The following is a 13,912-nucleotide window of genomic DNA, read 5'->3' on the forward strand; positions in this document are numbered from 1 at the left end:
CCCGGGGTAGGGTGACCCGGGCCTGGCATGGGGGATCCAATGCCTACCCCCGGGGCTGGAACGGGGGAGCCACTGCTGCCGTCCCGGGGCTGTCATGGGAGATCTACTCCCCTTCCCTCCGGGACTGGCCTGGGAGTCTTCTACCCCCTGAGGAATCTCCCCTCACAAGCGAGAGGGAAGCTCTGATTTAGTTGGGGTTGGTCTTGCTTTGAGAAGGGGGTTGGGCTAGATGACCTCCTGAGGTCTCCTCTTCCAACCCTAATCTTCTATGATTCCCTCTGGGGCTGCTTTGAGGGAGGCCCACATATGGGGCTGGCTAAGGAGGAGCCTGGCTCTGGGTGTGCATTGAGGACCTAGAAGTCCACTGTGTAGCACCCATGCAAGCTGGGCTAAGGCAGGAATTTTCTGTTTCTGTTGTGTTATTCTCAGTGCTTGCCAGCTCAACACATTTCAGTGGAGTACAAAGGGGTGCCCAGCCTTTTCTCCCCTCATGTCCCTGATTACACCATTCAAATGGTGGCAGGTATGGAACATCCCCATCTCTCCCTGGGCGTTGCTACAGCTCTCCAACATGCTGTGCCCCATCTCAATCAAAACTCTGCCCCAGATACTGATATATCATCACCCATCTTGATCTGAACAATGGCTGTATCTTAATACAGGTTTGTGTGTGCAATACCCCATTGTGATCAGAGTGCCACCACCTGGCAGGTCATAACTAAATGCACAGTGGTCACTTGAACTTTCTGCCAAATAAATCGCGCCCTTCATAGCCTTCTATATAGCCACAGGGAAACCAAAACTTTTCATATGAGAGCCATGTTAGCAGTTTGGATGGAAGCCTCAAGGGTTACCCTTAATTTATACAAAATGGAGAAGATTGCTGCAGCTAAACTCATCTTTAATAAAGAGATGCAGCCCACAGAGGCTGCAGGTTGTGACACTGCCTCCCTTCGCTCAAGAAAAAATGTCACATTCAGGGACCTATAATCTCTGTGGACCTCATTACCACTGATTTTTCTATTTAGGTTACAGCCTATAGACCCCATTCAGGATAGGGATCCCACAGTGCTGGACAATGTACAAACATAAAAAGACACAATCCTTGCCTCAGAGAGTTTGTAATCTAGTTTAAGACAAGGTGCAACAAGGAAGTATAACAGACAATAGGAGGGAAAGGGGATGAGGATGGGAAAACAAAAAGACAAAACACTAACAGTCTAACACTGTTCTAACCACTTTCAGCCAATCACTGCCTATTTCAATTTTATTATTATTCTTTTGTAACCACTGCCTGGTTTTTTGTTATTGTTATTAGCTATTACTATTGAGTTTTTGTGTGTGTATTACAGAGGATGCAAGCTACCTGTCCGCTGCTGAAATAGCTACAGCTGAGGATATTCAGGGCAATACATTTAAAAAGAGGAAGAAGGGAAAACATTGTTTTGCTTGGCTGATCTCAGTATATTTATTATTCCGTACCCAAAAAAAAAAAAAGAAAGAAAGAAAATACTATTACTAAGTAAGGCCCTGATCCTTCAATGACTTTTGCACATGCTTAATGTTATACACTGAATATTCCCAAAACAAAGCCACTCTGTGTAAAATGGGACTGCTCACAGTCCATAACATTAAGCATGCACCTGAGTCTTTGAAGAGTCAAGGCCTGAGACTATAAAGTCAAGCTCTCAAAAGTTAGACAATGCCAGAATCAAAGTGGCATGGGCATGTGGTCTCCTTGTGTAGTCTTACACTTACATGCTCATGTACTAATTTTTCCACAGGGACTCAGCCTCATTCAGCAGTCAGGATGAACAGTACTTACTGAATGAGTGGCCACGCAAGATTTATTTTTATCTTTGTGCTGCACTGTGAGGGCCCAGGCCTTATTGATTACACTCTAAAGTCTGCCAGTTGGCTGCAGCCACAAAGGACCATTATACCAGTTGGGGATCACCTGAGCACAGGGACATTCTGTCCACATACTCTTTTTCTCAACAATGTCCCATACACAGGAGTTCTTAGCTGGCCAAATCCACTGGCTTTATGATTCCTTTGTACTGACAGAGAGGCAGAGTAGAAATCTGACCCTGAGGACCCATATTTAATTTTATACACTCCTATTTGTATCTTTTCTTGCTATGCCATATCAGCCCCCTTGCTGTGTAATGTATGCACTCTGCAGTACCAGGGAAGCCTTTACCAGGAACATGAGAAGTGAGATGAATTTTCATCCCTCTTATCGAGAGGCTTTGGCTACCATTTGCCCAAGAGGTCCACATTTAGGGAGTGCCTTTTGGACCCCCAGCTTCCCATGATATCCCAGAAAGAACTTTTTATCATCTGTGACCCTTCCTTTACAATGTGCTCTATGGTAGGCCTCTCCTTAGAGACCATTCTAGAGCTACTAATGCAGAATCGGACTGCTTACAGGTTTGGTGGTGGTAGATACAGAAAATCTATTACACCATTTCTCTAAAAACTGCACTGACTACCTGTTCATTTTCAAGTGCAATTCAGGATGTCTGCTTTGATCTTCAACATCCTGTGTGGTTTGAGCCCTGTCTCTTTGGGAGGCTCTCTCTCCCCCCGTGTATTGCCATTGTTGAGATCTCCTAAGGAAAAGATGTTCTCGGTGGATGGCCCCCAACCACCGTATCCTCTTCCCTCCACCCAGCAACTACTCAAACTGTCTGTTAGTGTTTATGGCCTGGTGTAAGGTCTATCAGCCTCATGTTTGTCTCTGGGGTAGGATGAAGTTGGATAAGTTGGTGTGTAATGTAATTTGAGAGATTAGGTAAAAGTCTCTTGTTTTTAAGAGTTATCTATGTTAAATATCATACAGGAACCCGGCAAAGTTGCACTGGTTGCATTTTATACATTTTTGAATAAGCATGCACTGTGAAGCAAAGAACCTCTCTCTGCCTACTAGCCAGCACACCGTCTCCTTGAAATTACAGTTGGGAGGTGGAACAATAGCGAAATCCTCTCCTAAGCGCTCCAGCTTTGCAGAGGGAAAGAGACACACACAAGAAGACACACCTCATACAGCTAAGGATATTGAATGTCCTGGAAACACCCTTTGTTTGGAATAATTAAGACAAGTATAAAGTTTGCCGCAGAACAAAAACTGAACTTTGCTCTTTTGTGGCTGATTTTCTCTTTGGCATCCAACTGCAGACACACCCTTGAGCAAGTCAATGTTTTTCCTCTCACCAAACAGGATCTTATCTTTCCTTTTTCTTTTTTTTCTTAAAGTAAATGAAGAGTGAGCAAAAGAGTTCTCGTCACCCATGTTTTGGGAAACAATTTCTTTATAGTTGAAGGGAAAGAATTTGTATAGGACCAAAGTAAGGAATTTTGTGAGATCTGAGTTTCTCTGTCCCAGACTTGGTGCCATCTAGAGCAGGCATGTTACTTAACCTTCTTGGGACTCAGTTCCACAGTTTGTAAGATGGAGATTATAATACCACCTACCTGATAGGGTTGCAAGGCTTACTCAGGGTTTGTAAAGTGCTGAGAAATCTTTAGTGGCAGACATTAAAATATGTTATAAATAACCTGTTCCCCCCCACCCCAGCCTCTGTGGTCTGTCATCATTTCTCATTATGTTCTCCAACAAATTCAGACTGTAAGCTTCTGGGGACAAGGAACTTTTTTAAAGGTTGTCTTTAAAGTGACATGCACACTACATAATAAAAATGCCACTACATAAAATAATTATTATCTTTGATAGTTTGTGGAGGAAGGATTCTGCCATCACTAGTACTTAGCTCCCCCCCCCATCTAATGTAATCAAAAAAGAGAATTTCTCTCTTTTTTTTTTTTTTTTTGCCTGCCCATAGCATTTAATTGAAAATTGTATCTCTGCTATAGAGTTTTATTGAAGGGTTCAAAAAAAAAAAAAATCAATCTCAGGAAAAAGTTATTTTCTATTAAATTGTGTAGATGAAATAATTTCTACAGTACTTATCAGTTCCATCCTTATTAAATTATGTAGAACTTTTCCATAACACCATGCTCAAAGAGTATAGTTTTGAACATGTAGCGAGCAGTTTGAGCCTGGTAGCAGTGAACCTATTGGAAGCAGGAATAGGTCCTAGAATGTGGATGATTGTTATTGATTTGAGGCAAGACAGCCTGTTGTATTAGGTATGGAAGCTGAGAAAATTGGTTCTAGGCCCAGCACTGCCATATTTCCTTTGTGACATTGGTCACATCAATTTGGCCAGGGATTTTCTTTTTAAATGTATCCACTACATTTGAATGATCAGTCTGAGCTACCTAGGTCATGATTTTCAGAGGTGTTGAGCACCTGTGTCTTCCACTAACTTTTACTTCAGTTGCAGGTGCTCAGCATCTCTCAAAAATCAGGCATCTCAAGTTGTGGATATTTAGATTTAATGGACCCTTTGGAAAATGTGGACCTTAACCTGACTCTTTTTCTCTATCTGTAACATGAGTAAAAAATAGCGAGCTACCTCACAAGGGTATTGTGGCAGTAAAGTCAGCAGAACACTTTGAACATGTACAGCACTATTATTAAAAGCCATTCCCTTCCCTCCAACACAGAAAGGGTCATGCTTTTCACATTGTTTCTATATCGATAAGGTCAGTGCTTTTTTGCACTCTCTTGAAACAAATTTAATTGAGCCAGTAGAGCAATATTAAAAACATCTACTATATAAATATTTAAAGTATCTTTTTGATCACAAGTTCATATATTCAGTTTAAGAATGCAACAGCACAAATTGTTTATGTACAGTAATTAAAAACTACAATGAGAGATAAGTGACCTATTACCAATTCAGATAATGCTTTAAACTGATCCCCTGAAATAAACACACTATTAAAGATACAAGTATAAGTCAGTTGTACTGCTTACCATTTAGGGTTTGCTTTGGGCATTTGGCTTTACATATCAAATCTTATTCTGGAAAATGATCTCACAGTCCAAACTTTCCACTTCCCTCTTGTGCTTGTTTGTTTACCCCTTATTTATTCTGAGGAGTGAGGGCAGAGATGGAAGTGGGCGCAGTGTTTCAGTATCCAACTATAAATTAATTTGGTGTTTTTAAGAGAATGAAGATTTTACACTTTTACTATTGGACCACAAGTAAAGAATGCCAACTTGAGGGAGAGTCAGAGCTAATAATAACCCAACTGATCTGCTTTGGTGCTAAGAGTTCTAGCAGAACTTGCTCTGCCTTTGCAAAATGGAGACTTTGCTTCTATCCACATGCCTGCTTTGGGATGCTCTGCTTCCGGCTTCACCTGCAAGGATCATTCAGAAGTAATGATTCCCAAAAAGAAAACAAAAAAAAGAGAGAGGGTGGGTGATCACCCCCCAATTTAATCTTTATAACAGAGCCCCACTGTACTTGAGTGTTACCATCTGATCTTCTAACACATTTGCATCTTATCATTTATTAATCTTTTTGTTGTGCATAACCTACTGAGCTAGAATCCCAGTATAGCCTTGGCATTTTGTACCTGATAGACTTGCACCACTAGAAGTCTGTTGCTATGGAGATGTAGGGACATCTATGATGATTCAGAACTATTGCTACTGCAAGATGTTACCAAATTACATTTCAACAGAGGCACTTGTAAACACTGCAGGGAAGCTACATACCACTCTCACCAAAGGTGCTGGAAATTGGTGTTATCACTCCTCTGCGTGTCAATGAGCCCAGGAACACGGTGCCACACCATTTCCATCACTTAGACACCTTTCCCCACAAACTGAGGATTTAACTCATACTGCTTTTCAAAATTTCTTATGCCACTTTTGAAGATCTATGCTGTAAGAAGGGCATCCCCATGATCTATGAAACAGCCTCGCCATAAAAGGAGGGCAAGCCACCTACTGAAGAATAAAGAACAGGCTTTGTTTTTCCAGGAACATTTATTTTTAAATAATATTGTTCTTTCCCTATGAAGCAGCTCTTCAGTCACATTCCTCTTACTGCTGTTGCAACTATTGTCTTTGGCATTTTCTTCCTAGAACTACACCTTGTAGAACATCTGGTACAAAAAATGTAGATTTACAGAAAAATAAGAATATAAACCACAGATTAATCCCTAGAAGTATTAAATAACATAGCAAAAACTTTATCAAATCTGTTTCATACACTTAATGGACAAAAACATGTTGTGCATAATATTCTATATACACATTTGCAGCTTAGTTAAATTAGTGCTTCGAGGTTACCAAGGAAGTTGTACAAAAAATAATCATATCCACTACTTCAATAGTACTAGAATGTCTCACCATTTGTAAAGTTTCAATGTATACAATACATTGCATTTAAAAAAATCTCTGCTTGAATCTATAAACTGACACACTAATTTTTGCCTATTTGCAAATAAAGTTTGTGATAAAACAGATTTTGATCTAGTGAATTACACAAGTCACTTCCAAGATCTATTGTAATTAACAACTTAATAAAATGATAATTATTCCCTTTATAAAAAACACACATCTCAAAACACGGGCATTGTGCACAACAAAAATTCCAATCTAAAAGTCCAAAAGCAAAGTGTCACATCCACTTCTGTTGCACAGAACACATCATTCATTCCAAAGCAGCATTGTTATAGTGAGCACACTGTAAAATAAGTCTTTCCTTATTTCTGTCAATGTCATGTGATACACGGAGCATGCTCAGCTATTCAACAGGACTCCCTGTGTTCAAGGCTCCACGTGAGGAAAGTCAACCTTGTTTTTCAGCCACATCAGGTTTAGGAAATTTTACAACTGTTTCTTGTACAATTTTTTGGTGGGCTCTGTGGGGGACGGATGATTTTAGCTTTCTTTAGGCTGTTCCTTTTGTTGTTGTTGCTGGCAGTGAGTGAGTAGGAGCGTCCATGCATCATCCTGGCATTAAGGCCATTGGCCATAGAGAAAGATTTTAGATGGCTTCGTAAGGCAACAGGGAGCGGGAGCTTGTCGACAAGATGCACAGGGGTGCAGGAAACTACGGCACGGCAGCAGAGATCTTGCAGACTCAGTACTTTAAAAAACAAACAAACATATTATAATACATAGTATGCTTTTGTCAGCCATATGGTGGCAGCACACACAGTATCATGCGTGTCCATTGTACTTTTAAAACCAATCCTCTCATTTTTCCTCTCTTTACAGTTCATTATACCCTTCCTCCAGTACTAGATACTTGCCCATAACACTAACCTGCCTTACAGAATAAAGGCCCCATCTCACAAGCCCTACACACATGGAACTTTCATTGGCTTCAATGAGAGATCTTGCAAAATTGTTCCCCTCTCCCCCAAGTTGGATAGACCAAGAGTACCATTTTCAAAAATACCTCAGTAACTTTCAGAGTAGCAGTCGTGTTAGTCTGTATTCCTTTTCTCAGTAACTTAGAAGCTTAAATGCCATTTTCAAAAATTACTTTCTTTTCAGTCTCATTGAATGTCAAAGATTTTGAAAACTTTTACCCCAACTCTGCCTAACACTCATACTGAACTCTCATTGCACTGCTTTCCACTCAGCTGGAATCCCATCTGAATAACAAGACTATTCTTTGAAGCTTTGAATCTCTCACTCTGGTACCCTTATTTCATCTAGAACTGGAGGGAATCATTCAAGCTCATAAGTAAATGTTACTGGTTAAATTATACTACAAACTCCAGCAAAAGACAACTTCAATCTATGTTTTTCAAAAAATTAAATTATCTGCATATTAATTGCTCAGAGCCAGGAAATACATTTTATTTGGATAAATCACTTGTTGGCATTTGGCAAGGAAAGAATTAATGTTGGAAGTGATTAATATTTTTACTCCCCCACCCCTACCCCCCCTCAAATGCTTCCTGAGACCAGAGGTGAAAGTAAGCTGGTACGATCTGGTACGGTGTACTGGAAAGAGCCAGTAAGCCATACCGGACCGGCTTCCCCAGGTGGCGATTTAAAGGGCTTGGGGCTCCCCACAGCATCTGGTGCTCCAGGCCCTTTAAATTGCTCCCAGAGCTGCACTGCCGGAGCCTCCAGGTAGCGGAGGCAGCCGGGAGCCCCAGGGCTCCATCGGCGATTTAAAGGACCCGGGGCTCCGCTGCAGTAGCAGCAGCCAGGAGCCCCGGGGCCTTTAAATCACCACTGGAGACCTTGGCCACCACCACTATGCCGGGGACACTGGCAGCGGGGCGGTAGTAGTGGCCAGAGCCCCAGGCCCTTTAAATGGCCCCCGAGCCCCGGGGCTCCCAGCCACGTCTGCAGCTGGTAGCTCCGGTGGGGATGTAAAGGGCCCGGGCTCCCAGCTGCCCGCAGCCGGAGACTGGGGCCCTTTAAATCTCAATTTAAAGAGCCCGGAACTCTAAAGGCTCCGCCTCTTCTGGTTGAGGCCATGCCCCTTCTGGTCAAGGCCCCGCCCCCTGCTAAGGACTTCGGCGTACCGATAAGTCCTTTAAATTAGTTTCACCCCTGCCTAAGACTTAAAGCTTAGGAAAGACAGCATCTAGTACAAACTCCTAAAAACTCCACTCCCTGCTCCACAATTTTCTACAGAATACAAAAAAGTGCCATTATATGAGGCTGCCGCTATAACCCATTCATACCTCTCCAGGCTTTTCTTCAGAGATTGGGATAATTTGGGATTCAGGCTCTGGTGCTCTTGTATGATTTTTGGCATGTCCGATGCCTTTTTTTAAGGCTGCGAGGAATATTCTTGTCTTACTGCTTAAGTGAATAAGGAGTGTAATACTGCACAAATCAAAATAAACCTACACCAGTTTGTTAATCTAGTTTTTGGTAGGGTACCTACTTAAGTTAGGGAAATATAAACCTTCTTCAAAGCCAGTAAGTCCTTTTAAAAAACACTTACATTTTGCTACAATTTGTACCAAAAAAACCCATCCAATTTTTATTCCAATAAAAAAACCCTATTTAGATATCCAACAATTAGGTCAACTGAGCCCATTTTCATTTAGAAAAACAGTTATTTGTACTCTATGATCCAGTTTTTCCATTAACCATTTCCATGCTTTTTATCTTGGAATCAGCTGAGGTGAGTCATCTATTAATGTACCTGTTCCAAAAATTACTTTGTTAAAGCATAAACTGTAGTAATCCTCAGACAGAGTCTGATCCTGCAAGATGCTGAGCATCCTCAATTCCCATTGACTTCAAATGGAAATAGAGGGTGCTCAGCACCTTGCAGGATCAGACCTATACAGTCTGATTGCTATTAAAAATGAATCATATAAGCCAGTGACTCAATTAAATACTTAATAGATCCAAATTAATCAGTAGATGGCTGTCACTGCACAATTATTTTCAGATGCTTTTAAAAAAAGCTTGTAACAAGAAGTTCATCATAATGAAGTAATGGGAATACAGAATTACCATACTTGATTAAACTAATGGGTCTCTCAAGTCCAGTAACCTCTCAGCAACAGCTGCCACTACCAAATGTTTCTGAGTAAAATGCAAGAAACCCTCCATTAAGTAACTATGGGATTAGCGGTCTCCAAGGAACGTTTCCTCCTTACCTCCAATAAACGGAGGCTGTCTTAAGCCCTGAAGCATGAGGGTTTATATCCCTTCCAAAACATTTTTTTAAAGTATTACTGTAACAACTATGCATATTCATATTGTTCCTAAATAATCTCTTTTTGAATCTTGCTCAGCCCTTGGTCTCAGTAATATCCTGTGGCAATGGGTTTCACAGGCTAATTATGCATTCTCTGGGGAAAATATTTCCTTTTATCAGAACTGAATCTGTCACGTTTCAGTTTATTGAATGTTCCCTTGAATTATGAAAGGGTGAACAGAAGCTCTCAATTTAATCTTCCCTAAATTATTCATTATTTTGTACACTTATCACATCCTTACCTCTTATTTAGGGTAAAAACAAAAACACAATTTTTTTTCAGGTTCTATTCACCTTGTTTCACTGTCAGCATGTGTCATTTAAGGAAAGATCAGCTAATAACATTGTTAGCAAACCTGGTCTCTTTACATTTTTATTTAACAAAAATAAATTAATAAAGCATTTAAGGTACATGTCTCAAGGTTTTCAGCTTTTCACTATTACTTTTAAGACTTTCAGAGGTTCAGTCTGACAGTTCTAAGAGTAAAGAAGAAGAATGAACAAACACATATTGTGTTTTGCCTACCCTTGTTTGGCCTCCAGAGCCGGTCCATCCCATGTCTCATTAACACTATCCTTGCCAGCTCAGTAAAAGACTCTGTGATGTTAAAGTTACAAAGTGGGCTAACTTCAAAAAAAGTCATGCCTAGTCTCTCGGCATAGGCTTGTGCTTGTTCAGTGGAGACTTGACGCTTGAAGGCTAAATGAAGGCGATTTCCAACCAGGATTTTAGGTACACCAGGAGCATGCTGAGTGAAGAGAAGCAATAACAGATTAGTGTTATAACCCTTCACCTCATCCTCCAATAAAATACTGTAAGCTTTTCACAAAGATTCAGAAACAATGCTGTACTCATGAAGCATGTCAAGTCGCAAGAGGATGTATGACATGATGGAAAAGGAAGCATACTTACTGTGACGTTGCACTCCATATGCTTTATGAAAATATGCTTATGAATGTGAATATGATGCAACTGGAATATGCTTTATGCAAATGGTCTGTTGTAAAGTATCATTACAAAGCTTATAATCTATTGAGTGTGTTCATCCTATCTATTTGCATGTATTATTTCTATGTCTGGAGTTAGGAGAATAAGATAGAAACTTGTATTACTGATGTAAACATATTAAGTGGAAGCCATTAAGGGTGCTTCAGAATCAATGACCTGTAAATGGCTCTGTTTACTTGCAAACCTTCCTGTGTATGTGTGGGCCAGCCCAGGAAGAATGGAGGCTGGGGTCTCACAGTGACATGTGATTATGTCACATGATGCTGGAATCCATCTTAATCCTTGTACTTTTCCGTTGATGAGGAGGGGGTGGGGACAAGCACCCACAAGATTCCCGCCTGTGCCAAAGCTATAAGAGGAGGTGGAGCAGGACAAAAGAGGCTGCCAGTCATGAGAAAACCCCTGCTTACCACCTGAGATGTCTGCTGGAACTAATAAGGACTGTACCAGGGGAAAGGACTGGGCCCAGACTAGGAAAGAGTCTTGTCTGTGAAAGAAGCTTATTAGAACATCTTTGAGGGTGAGATATTACCTGTAATCAGTTTCTAAATATATAAGGCTTAGACTTGTGTGTTTTATTTTATTTTACCTTGTGACTTAGGGTATGTCTACACTTGCAGAGTTTTTGAGCTGTAAGTTTCACCGGTGATAGGGAACTGGTGAAAGAAAAGCACTGGTTTGTGTACTCACTTAATTCCTCAGGCATCAGCAGGGACGAAAGTAATTCCAGACACTTACTGATACAGGGCTGGGGCCGGTGCCTCAGGTGGAAGGGGCGGGGCTGGGGGTCAGCATCCCCCAGCCAGCCCTTCCAGGCTGCCTGGCCCGCACCGCCCAGGGCTCCAGTGGCGATTTAAAGGGCCCTACTGCAGCAGCAGCATCCAGAGCCCCGGGCCCTTTTAAATCGCCGGCCCCGGGGCAGCTGCACCCTTTGCCCCGCCCCCGCCCGTCGGCGGCCGAGGGGAGGCAAAAGGGGCAGGGACATTAAAGCACTGCAGTGTCCTTTGCCGCAGCAGCACTTTAATGTTGCTGCATTCCCCCGCCACGCCCCCATCAGTGGCCCTCCTGGTAGGGGGGCCGCAGAAATGCTAACGCCGATGGGGGGGCCGCAGCAATGCTAACGTGCTGCCACGGCAAAGGATCATCCTTAAAGCGCTGCTGCAGCAGCACTTTAACGTCCCTGCCCCTTTGCCTCCCCTGTCAGTGGCCCTGCCAGTACGGACCCTACCAGCAGGGCCGCCGACGGGGGAGGCAAAAGGGGCAGGAAGATTAAAGCGCTGCCGCGACAGGGCTTTAATGTGGGCTGCATATGGGCTGGTGCGGGTTCTTACCAGTATGCCGTACCGGCCCGGACCAGCTCACTTTCACCCCTGGGCGTCAGAGTTTTTACACTAGCAGCACTTCCGTCACCAATGATAGCAGCGCTGTAGGGCAGCTATCCCACAGTGCAGCTCTCCACAGGTCTTGTGGGAAGGGGGGGCTGAGCGGAAGGCATTCTGGGTCCCTGCTCAGTGCCCTGTGCTGCCCTGCTTCATGTCCCAGCAGCCCCATTACTTCCTTTTTTATTTCATGGCATTTTTTTAAAAAACTCCTGCTGTCTGTCTGCTTTCCCCACCATAAGCTACAAGCAAAAGGACAGGACTTTCAAATATCCCGGGGCTTACAGCAGGAGGGGCAGATGTCCGTTTACCTAGCGTCATAGCAGCGGAGATGCTGGCTAGAATGGTCACTTTTGGAACTGTGGGATATCCTTCGGAGGCCAAAAGGTGTTTACGCTGGTAGAACGTGTCTTCACTTTCACAACAGCACAAAAAGAACAGCAGGAAGAGCTGTATGTCTCCTGTCAAGGTGGTTTTCTTTTTGCGGTGAAACTCAGAAGTTTCACCGCAAAAAGTCATTAACAAGTGTAGATGCTCCCATGGTTTTAGTGCAAAAAAGGAACATTTTGCACTTTAAACGGCAAGTGTAGACACAGCCTAACTTTGTTCTGGCTGTTATTACTTGAAACCACTTAAATCCTACTTTTTATACTTAATAAAATCACTTTTGTTTATTAATAATTACTTACTCTGGGTTTAATACCTGGGGGAGCAAACAGCTGTGCATATCTCTCTAGCAGAGATATAGAGGGCGAACAATTTACAAATTTACGCTGTATAAGTTAATCCGTTTTACTCTGTATGCATTTGGGGTTTGGATCCCATTGGGAGCTGGGTGTCTGGGTGCTGGAAACAGGTAACCTGATGAGCTATTTTTAGTTAACGTCTGCAGCTCTGGGGGCGTGGCCCAGACCTTGGGTCTGTGTTGCAGCCAGCTAGCGTGTCTGGTTCAACAAGGCATGGTTCTGGAGTTGCAAGCTGGCATGGAAAACGGGCTCAGAGGTAATTTCAGCACATCAGGTGACAGTCCCAAGGGGATCTCTGAGACCGAACCCGTCACACTCATATCTACAAGAGACTGGGTTGGGAGGAGAAATGAAGGGACTATGCTTAGTTCTTGGGAAATGGGGCGGTAGTTATTTTGTCCCATCCTTGAAACCCGTCTTTTCCCAAAGCTTCCTCATTCAGTTTATTACAGAGAACAAACATTATAAATGTTCATTGTTCAGCTGCTTCTTTAAAAACATAAGTACTGTATCTTCATGGCTAAATTCAGGACAGAATGATCTCTTTTGGGGGTATGTCGACATTGCAGAGAGGGTGTATGATTGCAGCACATGTAGGTATACCCAAGCTAGTTTTAATCTAGCTAGCTCATGTTCCAGTAGCCATGAAGCTTCTTCAAGCCCACCTGGGACTCTGGGGTGGCTGGCCTTCACTGAAACCTGTGCTGCCACACTTTCACTACTCTCAGTATTCAAGCTAGCTATCTTAAAGATAGCTCAGATTAGTGGAATGCTGTGACATTTTTAGTCAGGCATGCAATTCTACACTTGCATGGAAAATGGCATTTCCTCTATTCGGCACTGGTGAGGCCACAACTGAAGTATTGCGTCCAGTTTTGGGCCCCCACTACAGAAAGGGTGTGGACAAACTGGAGAGAGTCCAGCGGAGGGCAACAAAAATGATTAGAGGGCTGGGGCACATGATTTATGAGGAGAGGCTGAGGGAACTGGGCGTATTTAGTCTGCAGAAAAGAAGTGTGAGGGGGGATTTGATAGCAGCCTTCAACTACCTGAAGGGGGGGCATTTCCGAAGAGAAGCTAGGCTGTTCTCAGTGGTGGCAGGTGACAGAACAAGATGCAATGGTCTCAAGTTGCAGTGGGAGAGGTCTAGGTTAGATATTAGGA

At 42.7% G+C, this 13,912-nt stretch overlaps 1 protein-coding gene across 3 annotated transcripts in view; it reads right to left on the minus strand.

The window, feature by feature from the left end:
- Window positions 1-6,435: 6,435 nt before the first annotated feature.
- RAB40B (RAB40B, member RAS oncogene family) overlaps window positions 6,436-13,912 on the minus strand; it is a 65,293-nt gene continuing 57,816 nt past the window's right edge. For all 3 annotated transcript variants that reach the window (XM_074970635.1, XM_074970634.1, XM_074970636.1), the window contains 2 exons: window positions 10,141-10,363; window positions 6,436-7,016 (listed from right to left, as the gene is read on the minus strand). In XM_074970635.1, the coding sequence (XP_074826736.1) occupies window positions 6,745-7,016; window positions 10,141-10,363 (495 nt within the window). In that variant the 3' untranslated portion in view covers window positions 6,436-6,744. The remainder of the gene's footprint in view (window positions 7,017-10,140; window positions 10,364-13,912) is intronic.

The sequence above is a fragment of the Natator depressus genome, chromosome 14 (assembly GCF_965152275.1).
Source record: "Natator depressus isolate rNatDep1 chromosome 14, rNatDep2.hap1, whole genome shotgun sequence".
Classification (NCBI taxonomy): Eukaryota; Metazoa; Chordata; order Testudines; family Cheloniidae; genus Natator; species Natator depressus.